The sequence below is a fragment of the Haliaeetus albicilla genome, chromosome 2, assembly GCF_947461875.1.
Source record: "Haliaeetus albicilla chromosome 2, bHalAlb1.1, whole genome shotgun sequence".
In the NCBI taxonomy this organism is placed as follows: Eukaryota; Metazoa; Chordata; class Aves; order Accipitriformes; family Accipitridae; genus Haliaeetus; species Haliaeetus albicilla.
In genome coordinates, this window is record NC_091484.1 from 29616341 (window position 1) to 29636995 (window position 20655).

The 20655-nt window shown below is 43.0% G+C and overlaps 1 protein-coding gene across 1 annotated transcript in view; it reads right to left on the reverse strand.

The window, feature by feature from the left end:
- The window catches only part of VOPP1 (VOPP1 WW domain binding protein), a 67870-nt gene that overhangs the window by 9706 nt on the left and 37509 nt on the right, over nucleotides 1–20655 (reverse strand). Inside the window, exon 2 of the mRNA XM_069812107.1 lies at nucleotides 14047–14105. Within this exon, the coding sequence (XP_069668208.1) occupies nucleotides 14047–14105 (59 nt within the window). The remainder of the gene's footprint in view (nucleotides 1–14046; nucleotides 14106–20655) is intronic.

Below are 20655 nucleotides of genomic sequence, written 5' to 3' on the forward strand. Positions count from 1 at the left end.
AAAAGAAAAGAGGACATTACCACAACTGGATCAATCTTAAGGGTGTTCACATTTGTATGCTCAAGGCACATATTTAATTAAGCATCTGGTTTTGGAAAATTTGCCCAACTGCACGACTGTGCTCCCATATTTGTATGCAAAGCTAAAAAAAATCAATTGGATAATTGTACAGACAATTACACATTTACACGCTCAGTTAACAAGCCTTCGCTTGCAAAATACATCAAGTCACACAGGCTTCAGCCTCTAATTGGGGCCAGAGTAGGATGCTCTATGGATACATAATCAGTTGTTTTGCAAGTGAAAAGAGTTACATGCTCTTCTGATGACAGGTAGGCAAGATTTATTTAAGCAAGCCGGAGGATCTGACATGATCAGCCCAGCAAGGTCCATTAATATACTCAGGCACCCAGTTTGAGACTCAAGCAGAGTAAGTCGCTCATGCCAAAAGAAAAAACACCCACTTTGCTGTCCCTGAACCTCAAGGCGACCCATCTCCAACCTTTCTTCTTTAAAGCCTGCCAGGACCCTAACAACTGCTCATCCTTAAAGCTACCAGACCTCACAAAACTACTAACAAGACTTAGCAAGTCAGCATTAACTTCAGTCCCATCAGGACCAAGAAATTAAGTATTCCTCCATGCTCCCCAAGTGGATCAACTCAACAGGAGCTTTCAAGACATATGTCAAATACATGGGCAGGATCAGGCCCCTTACGAAATAGGGTGGCAGCCGCTGCCTTCTGTTAAACCAGTGGTCATGGCACCCCTTTTGCTCTTCAACACGCTTTTGGTTGGACCCCCTCATCCACATTGATGGGCACTTGCCCTTTTTGCTGACGCAGCACAGCAAGGACTTGGCTGGGCCAGAAAAGCAAAGAGGACATGGAGCCCATAAATCTAGAAGCCTTTCTTGAGGCAATTAAGGCAAAAAAAAAAAAAAAAAAAAAAAAAAAAAAAGATTTTAGGGATGTGAGCAGTCTTTATTTCTGCCTCCACACACTGGCTCTGTCAGCCCAGACACCTACACCTGACCACAAGCAGGATGGGGAGCGGATGCACCAGGCCAGCCTCTGGCCCCAAAGTCATTTCCAAGATCAAGCCCCAAGACCTTAACTTGTATTAAAAGTTAAATTAAAACAGAGAGCCCAGGGAGGCTGCACGTACGCCACCCCTATGCCCAACCCCTGCCTCGCTTATTTTGCATCTGTTTTCTCCAGAGCCAGAAGAGATGAGAAAAAGCTATTTTAAAATATATAATTATGGTCGTTCAAACACCAAAATTAAAACAGCATCTGTATGAGGAGTATGGTATCTGAATTTACTTTTTATTTTTAATCTCTAAATTGTCTAGGCTACATTGTCTAGGCACCATTTTTAAAGTCTCAGTGGCTTAGCTTTTCTTCCTGCAAAAGAGGGCTAAAGTAGCAGCTGGAAGACAGAACGGCTCAACAGTGGATTGTTTATGATGCTCCTGAGACCACTGAATGGCAAACAAGCAGGCCATCAAAGAGAAGTTTCATCTCCTACACAGATGACTGCACTTTCAAATGGCTAAGAATGATAATGCAAAGGATGGAGGAGTCTCTCATTACAGCTGTGTTTAGAGAAGCTCCATTTTCTAATAGCCAGTAAGCTTTCTGAGGCAACTCATCCAAAGCTAAGCACTGCATTTGCTGGGTGGATCTGCGAAGCTAAACCAGTATCATGACTTGGAGGAAAATCCCTTTGAGATCTGACACTAGTAACCCTTTCACTTTTTACCCATAGAACCAAACAGGTGCTTTATTTTGCATGCCTGCGAGTATGGACACATGTACCCGTATGTAGGAGCCTAGAACCAAGGATGATGCCATGACAACAACCTGCTGTTTGCATTCCCCACCACTTGATAGCAGTGCCAAAAAAGACTGGAAGAACAAACGGCCCATTTGCTGACACCGCTGTCAGGGTACCGCAGAAGCTCTGCTGATCTCTTGTTCTTGATTCAATGTGCTACGAAAAAACAACACAACTTCTGACAACATCGATCCCAATTACAAGAAAACTAACTTACTTACAAAAGCCATATTTATTAGCAGACAAAAGACGACAATAAAATCAGCTTATTAATGGAGTAACATACAAGCTTAAGTATAATCAGTCTTTGATGTACTATCTCTTACTGCCTGACAGCAAATCCCAGCAGAATTAAGACCCCGGTTCATAAAAAAACAATTAAGCACACACACATATTTATTGAATTGGTATGCGTATTCTTTAAATTACATTCGTGCTTTGGCTCTTCATTATGGAGAAGGACTGATTATGCCCAATGCCAGTTGAAGAAGAATGAGCCTTACTGTCAATCTAAACTGGACCAAGCCCATCTCCTACAGAAGACTTTTCTAATGCCAGTTTTCCCTCTTTCACACATCAAGATGATCCCGAGAACCGCATTTCCCTAGGGCAACGCTTGTTTCATTGATCACAATTTAACCCATTACATCGGATAAGACATGATCCATTAGTTGCTTTGCTAATCTGCAACTTCACCAAGCATACGGTCTCTCTTTTGAAAACTATCTGCAATGTGATTTATGATTTAGAAGGTACATCTTTTCATTCATAATTCAGGAGAGTGAAATGAATGCATCTGCATGTCCAACGACTTGCACTGCTAGCACACCAAGGAACTGATGTGTCAGAGATCAAAGTCACACTGCGTGTCAGATCACAGTGACAAGCTTTTTGTATGGGTTTGCACTTAAATCATGACACTGAACTTCTTTCCTTAATGGACAAGCAAAGCACAAAGTTTTACAGAAGGGTATACGGTATGACCCAAACCCCACAAACAAAACCTGTACTTGCACGTGTTCTGCAGATAACAACTGCTCAATGAAATGGTCCAGAAGCTCTTTTCCATTTATACCTGCATCTACACAGCTGATCAAGTCCCTTCTTAGCAGAGCTGCTGCAGCAAAGAGCATTATCTAAAAATAATTCCCCGATTGGCACTTGCTGAAAAGTGGAGAAATTAAAGAGGTAAAGCAAGGATTGCAGTCTTCAGTAGACTGTATGGCCATAGTGGTCTGACAATGTTCCCTGTCCTCACTCAACATGGGTATTCCCCATCAACACCATCCCTTTGAAATGCAGGCTGTAGCATTCTTAGGTTTCCTCTCTAGACTGTTTGCATCGTATGTGCCAAAACTTTATTTAACATTTAAGATGTTTTATTAGCAACATCCTTTGGAAGAGTGAAGCAAAACAAATTGTTAAGCCACAAGTAGTGGCAGAAACCCTACTGTAGACACAGAGACAGAGGATGGGAGGGCGAAAGAAAGCCACAAAACCCCCACAACAACCAAGAAAACTGGGATTCATTGGAATACAAGAAACACTGGCAGTTTTTGAAGTGTGTGCGTGGGGCAACCAAAGGGAGACAGAAGTTAAGTAAAGGAGGATATAGCGATAGACCAAAACTAAGAACAGAAAAGAAAGATTTTTGGGGAAATGGCTAATAGCATCGGATGAAGCTACGGAAGTCCCAGCTGCAGTCCTAATACTGGCATGGGCAAAAGACCAGAAGGAGAACCACAAGTGCTCACAAGAACTGGAAGGGATGGACTGCTGAGACTGGGTCACCTCCAGGCAGGCTCAGTGCTGAGCCCTCAAGGCCAGAAGGCTCAGGTCTGCTACCATTGAACAGATGAAGGCAGACAGCTGAAGTATGTGTATGTATTTACTTGTTCTAGGACAAGAAAGTTAAAAAAAAATTAATCTGCTTGGAACTCAGCTGCCAAGATACAGTGATGCTGAACAGAGAAAAATCAAATGAGCCATGTAACAAAAAGAAAAACAAAGCACGCAACCACCACAAATTGACTAGCAGAAACAATTCTGATGAAGGTCAGTCTTGGCTGTGCTATCAATGAGTAATGCCACTGAGCTCAACAGGACTACACTGCCACAAGACTCAGAATTACACCTGAAGGATGATGAATGAGGAAGAGGATCAATAGAAGGCGTACCATGGAACTGAAAGGGAGGGGGGGTATTTTTCTACCAAGTTTATTTCACCATTTATTAATTCATTTCAGACCATTCTGTATGTGCATTTCCATCTTTCAATAAAAAGCGGTTTTCAAAGCAAAGCCATTGCCTGTACTGCTGCATAAGGAAAGACCCAGGTTATTGACTGCATACGTGGTGAAGACCACCAGACACGTGCAGGAGCTTAATGCTACAAGCACGGTGGAGAGGTTATCCCAAGGAACCCATTTTGCTGCAGCAGCCCACTGAACATGGAAATCGAAACAGAGTCCCACTCGGCACTCAGGAGGCCCACCTAAGTAACTATTTCTGAATCCCAAAGCGGTTTAATCTGTCTCCAGAAGGACACTGCAACACAAAGGCCCCATCTCTCCACTAGCATTCACTTAAATACTTCAGGAGCAGTAACACAGGCAAGGTCTTTGGCTGGTGGAGCAGAGTGACAGGCAACATCTGCTTTCCAGCCTTGGTCTTAGAGCTGGTTGTGTCTCCTTGGCATGTCTGCGTACATTGCCTAATTTTCAGCAGGGACACAACTCCACCACAGTTACCTGCAGTCACAGGTTCTCAGCACCCAAAACCATTTCTCTTCTTTTCTTAAACATAGCAAAGATGATCTCTCAGTGCACGCAAGAACAGTGCCTTGTAAAACATAGGTCTGATTTTGACAAATATGTAACTATATATATAACAAATATAACTGCTTCATAGATGAACGCAGCCGTCACCTCAGTGGAACATTTGTACTTGAGAGTAAAACACTGCCGCTGGTACCCAGGAGAGCACTAGAGATACAGTTACCCAGGTACTTGATAAATCACCCAGCCCTTAACTACATAAGAAAATGTAAGGCAAAAAGGAGGAAAGGGGCTGTCAGGTCATTTTTTCTACACAGCAGAAACAACAGAGACAGAAACAATATTTGCTCAGATTAGATTCCTGTCTGCTTTGACACAACTAAAATCTCCTACGAGACAAGATACTTGGCTCCTGTCCTTCACACGGACATGAAAAACAAGTGCAGGCAACAACTGAAAAAGGGATTATTTCTCAATTATTCTTTAGGGGAAGAGCCTATAAACACCATCTCTGTGCAAGAACTCAGCAGAATATGGTAAATACTCCCCCACTTCTGGTGGGATGAGAAGTATTTGCTCAGCTGCTCCTGTCAAACCAACCCTTCTACAAGCCTTCTGCTACCCAACTGCTTGCCGTAACACCAGCCCTCTCTTCTCAGACCCCAAGAGGAAAGCCACACTACAGAGGGACTCTCCTGGTCATCTGTAAAGGCAGCAAGTCTCACCACATGGCTTTCTGGCCAGCACACATCCATCTAGAAGTTTTCTCAGCTCCTCCTGTGGCAGAACCTAGCAAGAACTGCTGCGGTTTGGGCTTCGTCCAGTGGCAGTATACGGTACCTTAAATAGCCATTTTTCAACATAGGCTGCAGGCCTTTCTTTCACAGAACAAAGCAGAGAAACAGCACAGCTTAAGGCTCTGGCAAAAGTAAGCCATAGATAATCTGTATGACGAATTTTAATTTTCTGGAGGTGGAATTGTAAATTTCTCATACCAACAGGAACGCGAGCTTCTAGTTAATCATCGGGCCCCTTATTAAAGGGACAATTAGTTCTTCATATCTCAAGCTGCTCCCAGTGGGCAAGCAGCCCTACTGCATCTAATTGCTGCTCTGGGAGATTATAAGCAGTCTGCTGGCAGGGGGCGATGGGTCTCCATGAATTTTCTATCTGCCTGAATTTAACATACTAATGCACAGTAAATCTTTATTTTCCTTCACCAAGCCACCGCATGATCAAACGCAGAGAAGGACACAGGTACTAATGGCCAACAGTTAAGTGCCACCAAGTCTTTCAAAATTTTAACTCAGGGTCTCCCTATCCAGAAAGGGTTAGAAGCTTCAAGATGACTTTGGGGTCAAGTGCTCCTTGATGCTGCACACAAGAGCTCAAACTAGGCACCAGCCTTCCTGTCCCACTAACAGGAAGCCAGAAGAAATTGATTCTCAGCCTCACATTAGGGTTCTTGCCTGGGACATGGGAGAGTTAATGCTGTGATGGGTATTTCAAGTCAAACAGCCTCAACAGGAAAAACTGAGGCTCACTCATGATAAGACACAACTATGGTTATTGCATCCTCTGGAAATGAGAGGGTGGTGGGACTGGGTTCCCTGTTCCACCTCAGCCAGAGCAGAGTCTGGTTTCAGAGTACTCCTCCACTAGAAGACAGAGACTGCCCTCTTTTCCTCAACTTTCTCAGAGTAAGCTGCCTACGCCTGGTCAGCCTTCAACTCCGAAATCATTCAGGGCTTCAAATATCAAATTAAGTCAGTCACCTGCTTGATCGTCTGTGAAGGCAGAGTTACTAAATCCCTCTCCCTTCCTCAGGACTCCCTCATAGCAAGCTGAGTGGGTTGCTAATTTGATAGCCTAATTCTCCTCAGCTTGTGCATCAGACAACTGCTCCATCAAAACAAACTCAAGTACAAGGCAAGGCATCTAGTTGCTGGGTGATTACAGCAGTTGGGACTACAACCTCAACAGATCCACCAACATCAAGGGAATCTAGTCCCGCATTTGAAGCAAGGAATACACCACCTCAAGGGCACAGACTGTTGAAGCTAGTTGTGATGTTTTGTACCCTTACTGTTTAAGGCCACACAGGACTGAGCAACGGTGGTGGGTTTTTGTTGCCTTTATATGCAGATGGTCTGATAATTACTGCCGTCTTCGTTCACGATACAAACTGTGCGCTTACATTCTTGCGTTGAACTACATATGCAAACAGGCCCTTCCTGTGGCTGCTTGCTGCTAAATTGGTGGCCCTGGCCTGAATCCAGGTCTCCGTTTCTGTACAGTGCCAGCTATTCAAGGAGCCTGGAAGCGTGCTGCCTCCCCTCTCCCTCCTCCATGCTGGCTTCAAATCAAATGGAAGAATAAATCAACAGCTAGATTACTGCCCTAAGCACACACCTGCTGACACTTCATGCAGCTGTAATTGCAATGGGAAAGCTAAGTGTATCATCAGTAAAGCCAACTTAATTAAAAGCAGTAAACATAACAGGATGTGGAGCACAGAAAGTAGCTCCCATCATGCAACATGCCCTGTGTCTAGGCTGGGGGGGTTTCCTAGCCTCTTGTACACAGGTTGATGGAAGAAGTGCTCTCTAAGCTATCTGAATAACAGCAAGAGAAAACCATGTTTTTATTGTTTTCAGCTGGAACATTTTGCAGGTTCTTGATAATGCACAAAATTATTATTATAGACTGACCACCAAGCACATAAGGGCTTACATTCAAAACCCAGATGAACACAACTGTGTGATAAATAAAACAAAATTTAATCTGCAAAGGAAGAGAAGTGTGTTGAAATGCACAAGAAATTTATTTCAAAAACCATGAAAAACCACAAACAGAATACAATCAGCATTCTCCTCCACAATAAGAAAAAGAATTGACTGTTCCCATGTAGGACAGGAACATGTTTTAAACATGAATGGTATTAGCAAACATAACTTTTTTAGGTTTATATTAATGTTCTTATACTAATTCTAAATGAAAAATTAAAGAGATTTAATCATCATAAATGTGTACACATGCAGCTGTCTGCTGTATGCAGTAAACTACTTTCTACAGCAGAAACATATTAGCCTAAAAATATAACACCTCCATCCACACATGCTTTTAACATTAATTCAGGTTCTGCTTTGGATAAGCATTAGAAGAGGTTACAAGATGGCACTCCCCTATGTTTATTCTGTTCTTCATATATTTACCAGGAGCAATGGTTAACATTTTTTTCCAGAGAAAGTTTCTGTGTTTCTTTCTGGAGGTCTTTTACCTAGTAGCACACCAGTGAACAGTCAAAAGATACTTAGACAAGGAACCCATGGCTGAGCTCCAATGCATAGGGTCAGTATTCAGGAGGTGGAAGCCAGAACAGGCTACCAAGGAGCTTAGAAATCACATACACGAGTAGGTGTGATGTTAGGAAAGCCAAACCTCACCTACAACTGATAGTTGCAAGGGACATGAAGTGCAGCGAGAAGACCTCCTACCACTACACTGGCAGTGAATGGTATCTGTGGACAAGCCAGAGAGCAGCTGATGTTGTTTACCTCAACTTCAGCAAGGCTTTCCACACTGTCTCCCACAATATTCTTGTACCCAAGTTCGGACATTACAGTCTGGACAGGCGGACAGCTAGATGGGTAAAAAAAACCTGGTTGGATGGTGGGGCTCAGAGGGCAGTGGTCAATGGGTCACATTCTCCCTAGAGAGTATGAAGTAATCGCTGGTAGTACCACAGAGGTCTGGACCTGTCCTGTTGACAAGCACGTTGCTCAAATTGGTGATAGAGTACTCTCACCAAGTTTGGACATGGCACCAAACCAGGCATCAGTCAATGAGCTCAAGGGCAGGGCTGCCACTCAAAGATCTAGACTGGTTGGACAAATGGCCTGACAGGAACCTCGTGAAATTGAACAAAACCAAATGCAAAGTCTTGCCTGTGGGAAGGATGAACATCTTGCTGGCTGTGGAGCAGCTGTGCTGAAAAGGCCCTAGGGGTCATGGCAGACAGCAAGCTGAACATGAGCCAGCAGTGTGCCATGACAGCAATAAAGGCCACCAGCATCCTGGTCTGTGTCAACAGAAGCCTAGCCACTGGATCAAGGGAAGTAACTTTCACCATTCACTGAGCACTTGTTAGACCACATCTAAAATGCCACATATAGTTTTTGTGTCCCCAGTAAAAAGAATGAAATTGATAAACTGGAGTGAGCTCAGCAAAGGGCCACCAAGATAGTCAGGGGCTGGGGCACTTGCCCTGTGAGGAGAAGCTGAGGGACTTGGGCTTGTTCAGCCTTACAGAAGAGATGGCTTCAGATGGACCCAAGAGCAGCCTGCCAGTACCCAGGAGGTTACTAAGAAGATGGAGCCAGGGTCTTCCCAGTGGTACAGGGTGGGAGGACAACATATGATGGATGTAAACCAAAACAAAAAGAGGTTCTGACTTGTATATGAAAAAACTTATCCACCATGAGGACAGCCAGCCAGCAGAGCACATTGCCCAGAGAGGTTGTGCCTTCCTGTGCTCTTCCTTGGGTTCTTCCCAGGACCTAAATGGTTAAAGCCCTGAGCAACCTGCTCTGACCTCATGGCTGACCCTGCCCTGAGCAGGAGGTTGGACTGGAAGTCTCCTGAGAACCCTTCCCATCTGAGTTATTCTCTGATCAGTTACTCTCTTTTCCTCACTACTTCTCTTAGAATATCACATTATTAAAAAATTCAATACACAATAATCCAACAGGATGAGCTGAAATAATGTTAACTCAATATTGGATAGCATCATAACTCTTTTCTTCCTCTAAGTCAGCCACCCCGCTCCCCGTGGGTGACTACTTCACTGACCCAGTGACATCAGCCACAGTATTTCTACTGCTGTGGACACATACTTAACCACTCATACTCAAAAACATTTGTGCTGCTTTATAAACATGCCATGGAGCCTGGAAAGGAGAGGATTAGAAACATGCAGGTTCTAGCATCTGGAATTTATCACCTCATTAAAAGTTCAGATGTGATGGTAGCTAACAACAGGAGGAAAAGTAAACAGAAAAGACCTATGGGATTGGTCAGTCATACCAGGGAACATACTTCACACTGCAGTGACAGGGACATTCACATTCATTCTAATCAAACTACTCCTCATCAGCAAAATGTCATTCCCAATTCAGAAGTAGAAAAAACAACTGGAGTATCTTAAGTGCTGCTGGCATCTGCACACAGAGGAGATGGTTTCACAATCTAATGCATTCACTATGTCATTATTCACATTATTGCCAAGTAAGAGAAGTATCTTGACTGTCTCTTCTGCCAACCATCAGCACTTCAGCTACATCTAGAATAAGACTGAGTTGGCTTATTTAAGTGAGAGTAGGATGAGGATCCTCGTAGAGGATCAGAGTCAAGTCTGTTAAGACAGCTTTAATTCTGAATTGCTTTCTGTGCATCCACAAAAAGAGACATATGATCTAGTTCTTTAAGCAAAGTCAAGGATAACTTGGCTCCCTGCTTTTCCAAAGGATAAGAATTAGACTCCAATGACTAATTCCTTTATCTGCTTTGTATTTGTTTGCTTATTTTTCCACATAAATAAATGTTTTGCTGAAGCAGGAGAAAAGTATCTAACTGACAATATCTTGTGACTCAGGCAGCTAGGACATGGAGAAATGGTTGGTTTGGTTAGGAAGTAAGTTAAGAGCAGTCTTGGAAATTCTCTGTATCAACAGTAGCAGACCAATGTATGTCTCTCAAATTCCTGGCAACCTTTCCATGATGGCTTCTGGTCTGAAATAAGCTTATTCACACAGTAGAAGTAGAAAAGTTTGGAAAATGATAAATTCCTCAGTCTAGCCTTAAGAAATGGAATTATGTTTGGAAGAAACACGCTTGAATTTAACTAAAGCTTACTGCTGATCTATGAAGGCTAGAACAATTACATCCACTGGAAAAATAATTTTAAAAGGTACTAATACCATTAACTATTTGGACAAAGAGATGTATCATTAGTTCTGCAACAGACACCTCCAACTTTTGCCCTAGCTGTTAATACAGAACACATAACCAACAAGTTTTAAGAAAGCTTTGAGCAACAGCTCCAACAGCTTTTTCTTTTTTAAATCATGACACTGGAAGACAGATTGAATCAGAAACTAAAAAAAACTTAAGCTCCAAAAGAAGAACAGTCATATCACTGCAAGTTTTACCCCCCCATCTAGCTGTATTTCCAGTACACTTATTTTGGCACACTGATTTCTTATCCCATGTTCCTCTTGCCCAGCAGACGCAGCCTTATCTCTGTCTTTGGATGGCTGAAGTAGAGCCTTTACAGGAAAGATTAACTCAGCTATCTTGCCTTTAAACTTCTGATAAAAGCAAACAACCATTTTATGTGACAGTCCACCTTGGATTTCTATTACTCTGGGCAATTTAAACAGAAGCAGGCACCTTCTAGGAGGACGTGCCTACCCAGAAGAGATAAGCCATATGGACATGCCAGTCCAGGGATGCCATGGTCTGAGCATGTCACACTAGATCTGTGAATAGACGTGGGACTTGGTATTTCTGAGCTGACAAGCCAACCTTTTCATTATAATACAAAGTGTCTCCAAGAGAGACGTGACAAACTGCCAGCATGGGACCAAAATCACAGGGAAATCATTAAAAAGGATTGCATTGCTGGTTTTCATAAGTCTCTAAAGATAGTCTCAAGACCAAAGGACAGACTACATATCTTAACTGGATGGAAAAAACTTCTGTCAGAAAACCAGCAATAGAAAGGAATGGAATCTATTGCAAACCCATTTGACTAAATGTATCTGTTTCTTATGGACTGTTGCTCCAGAAACTGTAAGATAAAATAAAACCTGTTTCACTGCAGCACATCCCAGATCTAGTTTTGCACAGAGGAGACACTCTCAGAATAAAGTTACATATTATGCCCTTAGATGATTTAACATCTAACCATATGCTAATGGAGAAGATCCTACTCATGTCTGCTCCCCCACAATATGCAGAATACTCCCTTCCTCCCATTTCACCAGTGTTCGCCAAAAACTATACCAAGCTGATTCAACACTGACTTGAATGTGCTAAAATGAACAACTTCTGTGGGATTAGCAAGTTGAATTAACTCAGTGAAGGGTCAAACAAGTGCCAAAGCAAGGGGACTTCACCCTAAGATACTGAGATTGGTGTTGTGCTTCTCCTCCACCATACAGGTGTGAAAAGACAGTGCAGGTAGGAAGAAGCTAAGGATCCTAGACAACAGAAACTGAAATTGCAGAAGTAACAAAGTAGGAAACCCCAGGCACGACAGACGTCAATGACCTTCCTATCATTTTGATGCATGCCCCCTTTAAAGCTACTGGGCTTCTACACACTCGAATAGCCTCTCTCCTCTCCCTTCCACATTTCTTCACTTGTCACACATTATCTATCCTCTGAGCTTTACCATCCACAAATCCTTATTGTCTTTCCTTAGTGTTTCTTCTTCCCCACTTAAACTCATAATCACAATAACAACACTAGCGTTAACGTGACACTCATCACCATCGCAACAATCACTGAGCACACACATCCCACCCCTTTCCCCTTCCTTTTTCCATTTACATACACTATCCAGGAGACTGGCAATCACAAGAAGTTTATGCAATGACTCAGATAACACAGTGCTGCAGTAACTACCACAAACACACACAACTGCTAGTAACAGTCTTCTGATTGACCTGACACAGTCAATATACAACAGTTTTCCCTCCACATTAAAAGTCTCCCAAACCAACCAACAACCCACCAACACCATAGTCCCTCTCACAACTTTCTTCCTCCCAACGTTCAAAGCTGTGTGCAATTCCAGTTAACCTCTTTGATGGACTGGAAAATAAACACACTGCTTTTCTACAAGATACTACATTTCAGCACACAAAGAAAACAGTAAACTAGTTACTAAAAGGAAACCAATTAGAAAGCAACCTTGCGCACGTCAGATCTGTTGCAGATAGAGAGTCTATCTGTTGCAGGGCTCGGTATGTATTTACCTGTGGCACGAAGAGTCTGAGCTAACACCCGATATCCAAGTAGCTACCCCTTTGTACTACCAAGGGAGACAAACATTGGCTGCAAAAGCATGTGGGCAGAAACGTAAGCAGAACACTGAGGTGATGTGAATAATGCACTCCTGAATGTCAGGGTACAGTGGGATTTTTATAATTTCATAACATCCCTGCTTCTTTCCCACACTGCAGCAAAACAAAATAAAAAGTAGGTGGAACCAAAGTCCTGTTGTTATTAGCATGCAAAGAAAATGAACTTCTTCAAATTCACCCATCTGTTCTGGCGAACCATTTATGAGTAATTCTCAACATTTCAGTCACCTGAAAAAAGACAGTGAGTTCTAGGCACTTCCTAAGCAGTTAATATTCAGGATCACAGATGATTAAACCATACAGCGTTTCATTCTTTCAGTGAGCTTTGTTTCTCGCCTGGCTTCCGGGCTGCTTTTGGTCTCTAGCATTTCTCTCCCGTTTCTAGCAGATGAAGTGGAGGTGGAGAAGAAAAGGGAGGAAAGTTGTTGGGTAGCATAAGGATTACAGTAATTTTCTATCCTTCAGCAAGAAAGAGCTTGCTCAGGGAACAGATGACCTAATGCTGCTACCTACTCCTCCACCCCACTTTATTTATTTTTTTTTTTTTTTTAAACTTATGTTTACGGGTGTTTGCAATTATAGAGTTATACAACCCAGGGACAAAGTTTAGTACATTTATCTCCTTTCTGCCCCCAAATCCACAGGGAAGACACCTCCCACCCACACATTTCCTCTGCCTTTTTGTTGTTGCTGTGGGCGATTTAAAACAGAAAACTGCAATTCAGAGAGATCCTCAATCGTGCACCTACAGGTCATTGACATTTGGTTCACACCCAAGCCTGATGTGAATGTAGATGCCACTCATCAAAAGGACAGTTATGCCACGGATAACAAATCATCCCAACTCCCTAAATTTAACAACAGTATTAGCACAGGGACAAACTTACTTTCAAAGCAGTCTTGGTACTCTGCCTGATTACCTGCCCTTGCTCAAAACAAAGGGAGAACTGTCCTCACATGGCTCTACTTATGTTTCCTTTCAGCACTCTGAAATAAGAGCCATTTAAGATCTTGCATTTTGTTTTCAACTGGAAAGGTCGCCTGTATTGGATGGTGAAAGGGGACTGTACACTTTTTTTGAATAGGGAGAAAAGGGAAAGAAATGAGACATGGGAAAGGAGGAAAAGGAAAGTATTGCATCTTCATCTTTAAATAAGAAGAAGTCACAGAGAAGTTATGGAAAAAGCATGATTAGTGAAAGAACAGCACTCTAAGAGCCTACAGAATCTAATTCTCTCTTGAACACTAGAAAACACAAAAAGGAAAGTGATGACTACTTACATATAATATGTAGGATATAATCCTTCAAAGTACCAGCAATGCTTTTTGGCCTCCGTACACTACAAAGAAAGAAAAATATGGTATTAATATTTACATAGGACAACGTACAATTAAACTCAAGTGTAGAGTATTTATAAATACTGTGACTTTGAGCAATTAGGAAAGGTTTATATTACCAAAGATTTCCCAATCCCAATACACACAGCAACTGGGAAGCCAGTTCATGTGAATGGCAGCATGCCCTGCCAGGGTTCAGATCCCTCACGCAGGGCTTTGTCTGCAGGGCCCCGTAGCTTCCCATGATTCACGAACAAAGTAAGTACATTCGGTGCAGGCACAGCATCCAGCTGCATGTGTTCCCTAGCAGAAATGCTGTCTTAAAAGACCACAGAGAACTTAAGAGCCCATTCGTGATTACAGTCACTTAAGAGACCTCCAAGGCATAACCAGTTTGATGACACTATGCATATGACTACGCAGCAAATTCAATAATTGCAGGGAATTATTAATCTTTCTGGAAGTCTCTGGTGTGCGGAGCCAGGCTCGGGAAGGAGCAGAACAGAGAACCCATCCATCCCATCCCCTCTTCCTACAGCTTGGAAATTTCTCAAGTGTTCATTAAAGTACCGGGGAAAGGAAACTGCTTTCCTGCAGCCCAGGGGTATTGTTCTCTTTCGCAGATTGCCAGCATATCCTTGTTAAAGGATGGCGACAGACATTTTCTCAGCATGCGTGTGCAGGCAACGTGGGAAGTGCACATTGTTACGGGAACTGCCAGAGTACAGACAGCAGCTCAGAACAATAGCAGCGCTTAAAAAAGAAAGCCAGGCATCATGCCCAAACTCTATATACAATGCACAAAATATTTCTGCGTATCCCACTGACATTGCTAGCATAAAATGCTGTCTTCGTTGCAAACATAGCTCCAGGAGCTCCACCGCAAGCTGCGTTATCTGATCACACATAGCCAGGGCAGCGTGGAATACCTTGCTGGGGTTTTAGCAACAATTCCCTCTGCTGCTCACACCTGACACCCAATGTTGGAGAGCGCTCGGCACACCAGCGGTGCTTGGATCATCCTTCATGTTCACTTGGCAGCTCACCTTTAAATAATAGCTCATATAAGTTTATTAGCCTCCCCAAATCCCAGAATACTAAATGAATCCAGTTAAGACAAAGACAAAGTGTTTTTAGATCCCCAACTCTCACTCCTCAAGAATAAGAAAAGCTGCAAGCTCTTTAATGACCATCTGATGAGCTAAATCACAGACAGATCAATTACAGCCTATGAAGACAAATGGCTATGGATTAAATTGTTAAGAGCAGTACAGGAGATGGGGAGAGGAGGAGACGACACTTCTGATGCGTGCCATCAGGCCTTTCCACTAATACAACAGGCTCACACCACTCTTCAAGATGCACAAGCTTTAGCTTCTGTTGAAAGGACTGGAGCTTTTTCCTCAGGATAAACACAGCAGAAGCCTCATTCCCCCCTCAAATCAATGCTGTGCTCCAGGCAGTTTACGCAGGAGGGCTCCGTAGCTGTTGCTGGAGCAAGTGGTGTTCAGAGATCCATCTCCACATTTGCCCTATTCCCTTTTTTCCCCCCTCCTTCAAAGCTTCCAACTTCTTAACGCTTCCTTCCGAATATTTTCATCAGCTGGCTGTTTCCTCTTACTCTAAAATTAGAAATATGCCAAGTTTGTCTCCGTAAGACCCTACAAACAAATATACATTATAAACCCAGCAGGTCTGCTGCTGAGTCAGTGAAAAATACTTGGACTCTTCACCTTTGAAGGCTGCAGATCAGCAGGCCCTGGCTAAAATCCTGGTGCCTGCACATCAACCCCTTGGGAAGCCTCATTTCAGAGTCCAGCTTGGGGTGTATGCCGTTGAATGTTTTTCCTTCCTGCTTCTCAACCAATATGAGTCACTGTTTACCTCAACAGCCTTAAAGCCTTCGTCAGTCTCAAGCATTTTAATTGATGTTTTCCCAGCAACGTTTCTGACCACATGGAGCCTGCCTACCCTTTACAAGTGTAAAGGATACATTTATATTCAGCACTCATTCTGTTCACCCCCCTCCCCATATTTTAATCCACTTTACAAGTTCTAAAATGAGTTTGGAAGACTCCTCCTTCCCACATCTCCCAAGTTGTAAGATTTCTGTTTCTGCCTCTTTACAATTCTGTTTCAGACAGCCAATATGCTTATTGCTGTCACAAGAAAGGCTCCAGCCTGGGAAAGTTTTGCAAGTAACAGTTCCTTCTAGCTTATAGGCCTTAGATACCTGCACTAAAAATCCTGCGGTGCCCAGACTTTGCTTTTATATGGGCCCTGGAACAGCAAGTACCAATCCGGATTCTGCCTTTTTTTAGTATCACAGTGCTATGAATACTGCATGGCAGTTGTTCAGCTCTCCTACATGGGAATCAGGCAAACAAGCAAGTGGACCTCATATGTGAGCAGGACAGCCGAATACAAGACACATCACACGTCAAACAGATTTACACACACAGAGCGCACCACTGCAGTCCCTGCTCGGTTAAAACTTCTACCGATCTCCACGGCAACTTTACACCAGTAAACCCCAACATAAAGCAGGTGACTACTAACCACTGTCTCTACTGCTGGTTAGCAGACCTTGCAGGAATTCACTGCTAAGAATAAGAGGAGAATGTCATTGCCTCCAAGGATTTGAGCCTCTTTAGCACTCAGGTACCAGAGACATGAACAGGATAGTCAGGGCACAGATTAGTTAGTTTTTCCCACCCCGCACACGTCCTCTGAAGCAAGCTATGATCAGCATCGCTTGCCGAGATCCAAATTATTCTTCTGAGTGGTACTGGCCTCTTAGTTAAGCTGGTGGAGAGCCATACAAGCATGAGAGGGGATGTATGCCATCAGCATCAGGCTCTCATCCTCACAGAGCCTTTGGAGGATGATGTCCTTGTAGTTGTTTGAGACTATCAATCCCTCAAGAAACCACGACTGGCAGCAACTCACTGCAGTCCGCAAAACAGACACAAAGGGAAGATTACTCATATTACTGCAATACAAAAGGACCTCAGACATCAGGGTTGGTGCCCACTCCACTAGCTCCTATATGAAGACAGGCTGTATCTCAGAGTTTCTAACAAGCTTTCGTTCATGTCTTTAAAAAGCCATTTACATATTCACCAATAGCAAAAAAAGAAAAAAAAAGTGTGTTTATGGTTTTTAAACTAAGCTTAGGTACAGCTCTGCTGATGCTTTCAACTTTTCTAGGAGAAGGACTCTGCACATTTCGATTATAAAATTCCCCCTTCTATGTCCTTCAACAGTTTGGCACAGCTATAAAATATAAAGACAAGAGTACATTAATTTTTTTTAAATAAATGATGCAGGTCTAATTGGGTGTGCATATGTAATCTTTAGAGAATTAATGGTACGTGAATTAGCCAGATGCTTGAATACATTCCTTAAGACTGTGTATTTGGAAAGAGAAAAAAAACACAAGACTTGGTTTTTTGTTTGTTTGTTTTTAAATAAATCAGCATCTGTCTTGTAGCTGTTTTCTTTGACAGACTGCAGCAACACGAACTGCAAGCTATCCTTTTCTGTGGCCTCTAAATTCATTCAGATTTCCTTTAAGAAAGGAAACACGCTTCCTGCCACAGATTGAAATTGCAAATGTTACTGCTGCTAGGAAGAACAATGAGAAAGAAGTTACCAAAACATTAACCAAAGACTGGTTTTGATCACACCGTAAAATACAGAACGTGAACACATATGTATGCACATGGTGTGGGGGTAGACAGAGCAGGCAGCCTGCTCACTGAATGTCTGATGGTACTCTACAGATCATTAGTTATGCTTTGCAGGATTTGCAGAAATACTATCTCCAGCCGGAATATCCTCCACATTGCACATCATTACCTTTCAGTCCACAGGACAATAAAAAGAAAACAGATCTGATCAATTAATTACTCTTTGCAATCAAGGGAGCAGTGGATTCATGACCAGTGCTTTTATTGGAGGCTTGGAAATTAATAATAAAAAAGTAAAAACAATTACAGTCCCATCTGCAGATAGTAAATACTTTCCAGTACAAGTACAGTCTAGTTTTGTTACAGGTACCAATGAAAAAAACAGCCTGCTGTGGACAAGCGTGATTGTGGAGGGCAGGGGGAAGGCAATAGCTATCTGTATGCTGAAGGGACATCCAGAGCAAGTTTGTGACATCTGCTCAAAGCCATATTCTGTAAGAGGCACAGATCTGCTATCAATCACAAAGTCAGTGAAACCCTATCAGTTATCAGCAACTGAGGGTGAGGCTCTTTCTTTTTACCCAGACAAAAAGCTAGATGCTACACACAATTTCCATTACGTATTACAGTTATAAGGATCCAAATAGGTAGATTCAGAAGGAAAAAAGCAGGTGTTTAACAGAGTGACCTGCCATACTGATATGACAGGAATGGCTTCTAGTATTCTCAGATGACCCACTTAGTGGCTGTTACCTCCCATTCAGCTGGGTATATGCTATACATTAGTATAGTGCAAGTTGATCCAAATGCCATTCTTCTGGCTACAGCCCCTGAGGCTTTGCTAGGATTAATTCATAGATGTACCAGAAGAAAGAGTTACAAGTAAGAGTTAAAAGTATCTAAGACATGGAACAAGACCTCATCACTTCTGAGCATCACACAATCCTATTTCAACATACACCCAGAACTCTGTCTTCCACACAGGTAGATCAAACTAGTAATCGAGGAAACGGGAAGGACAACACCTTTCTGACCGTATGGCTTCACAGCATCTGAGAAACAACTGGCTGTGCCTGCTGCCTCTGTTACAGAAGGCCTCTTGCAAAACTCACCCGCAGAGATCTTTCCCAATTTTATTGGTCACTGCACCTGGCAAGTACTTGATGAAGCCCAGACAAAAGGATGGGACAGTCTACAGTGCAAGTCCAGACTAAATAATCAGTTCCAGAAGGCACATTATTGGCTAGGAATAACAACATTTTATGGGATCTGACCTTTAAAATTGTATCAGTTTTCAGAACACTATCCATTTCAGTGCCTAGACAAGAGCTGAAAGCATTATGAGCTGCTCATTAGATATGGTGCGCTGAAATCAGAAGGACTTCTGCATGCTGAAAGTTTGAAAGATTGGATTTGCAGAGACAAGAATATGAGCACACTGCTCTTCCATAGCCAAGAAAAGGGCAAAATATCATCCATTAGAGTAAGAGACAACATATACTGAAACCGAAAAGTGCAGCCTAAGGGTGAAAACCATTTACTAGAGAAAATACATTTTGTTTTATAGCCTTGCCTAAATCCATCAAAATTAATCCCTACTTCTTCCCCGGTGATGCTAACAGCTGAGGGTAAAAGTAGCCCATCTCCAAAATATTCCAAGAAACTGAGCTCGCAAGCCATGTTACCAGTGATTTCAACGAATACTCTTGTCGCAAAAGACAGAAGCAACTCTTACTAAAACCAGGATTAGGTTAAGGTATTTTTATTTACTAAGGTAACGAGGAAACAGCAGGAAACTCTTGTATAAAAGGATGCCGATCCTTTACCAAGCTTTCCCTCCCATGTAACAGTAAACAGAACAAATACTATTCCAGATATACAGCTGTTTCATCAAGACCAAGATTACAAAGTCATATAACTTATAGTATAAAGAATGCTTTTCAGAGATTTCAGAAGGAGTTGTTTCTGGCCAGTCTTTTTGGCCGTTCTCTAAGAAAGAAGGGAACGTTTCCCATATAGGATTCTTAAAAGAAGCAACTTCTCCACCTTGAATTAATCAGCCTGTGTTTTGCAACAGTAAAAAATTTCAGCACAAGCAGCTAATTCTTATTAGTTCTTCTGCTACTCAGAGCACATGCATTAATCATCATACTTTTATTTAGAATTAATGTGGGTTTAGCATTAGATAGCCTCCCATCCCAAAGCATTACTTCGCATTTAGATCTATTAACCTTTCCCACAAAAGAAATACAAATATCCCTTGCGTGCAATTTAATTTCAGGAGCCTGACTTTCTTTTTTTTTTTTTTTTTTTTTGCCGTTATGCAGCACATTGCAAATGCCCTTCAGTCCTAGAACGATACAATTTCAGTTGAATATAATCGTTTCATCTGTACCCTGGGGCGGGGGGGGGGGGGAAGGAAGGAAAAAAAAAAAAAAAAAAAAAGAGGAAGAGCAAGAGACGCTCATTTTTCAGAGCCCGCAATAAGCAAGGCGCGGGGCCGGCCTCCCTCCGCCCCTCCGCGGCGGCCCCGCCGGCTCGGCGCGCCCTCAGCACCGCGGACAGCGCCCGCCCGGCTATGGCGCGAGCGCGGGGTCACGACCCGCCGGCGTCAAACCTCGCCCGCCCCGCCTCGCGCGGTCCTCGCGCGCGCGCCGCGCTCGCGCCTGCGGAACAGCTCATCGCACGCGCGAGCGCCAGTGGGAGAGACGAGTAACAGCGGGCACCGCGGACGACCTCAGGTTGGAAGGGACCCAGGAGCATCACCGAGGCCCACTCCCTGCTCCTCTCGGGGCTACCTAACGCTAAACCGTACCACTAAGAGCATCGCCCAGACGCTCCCTCAACTCCGACAGGCTCG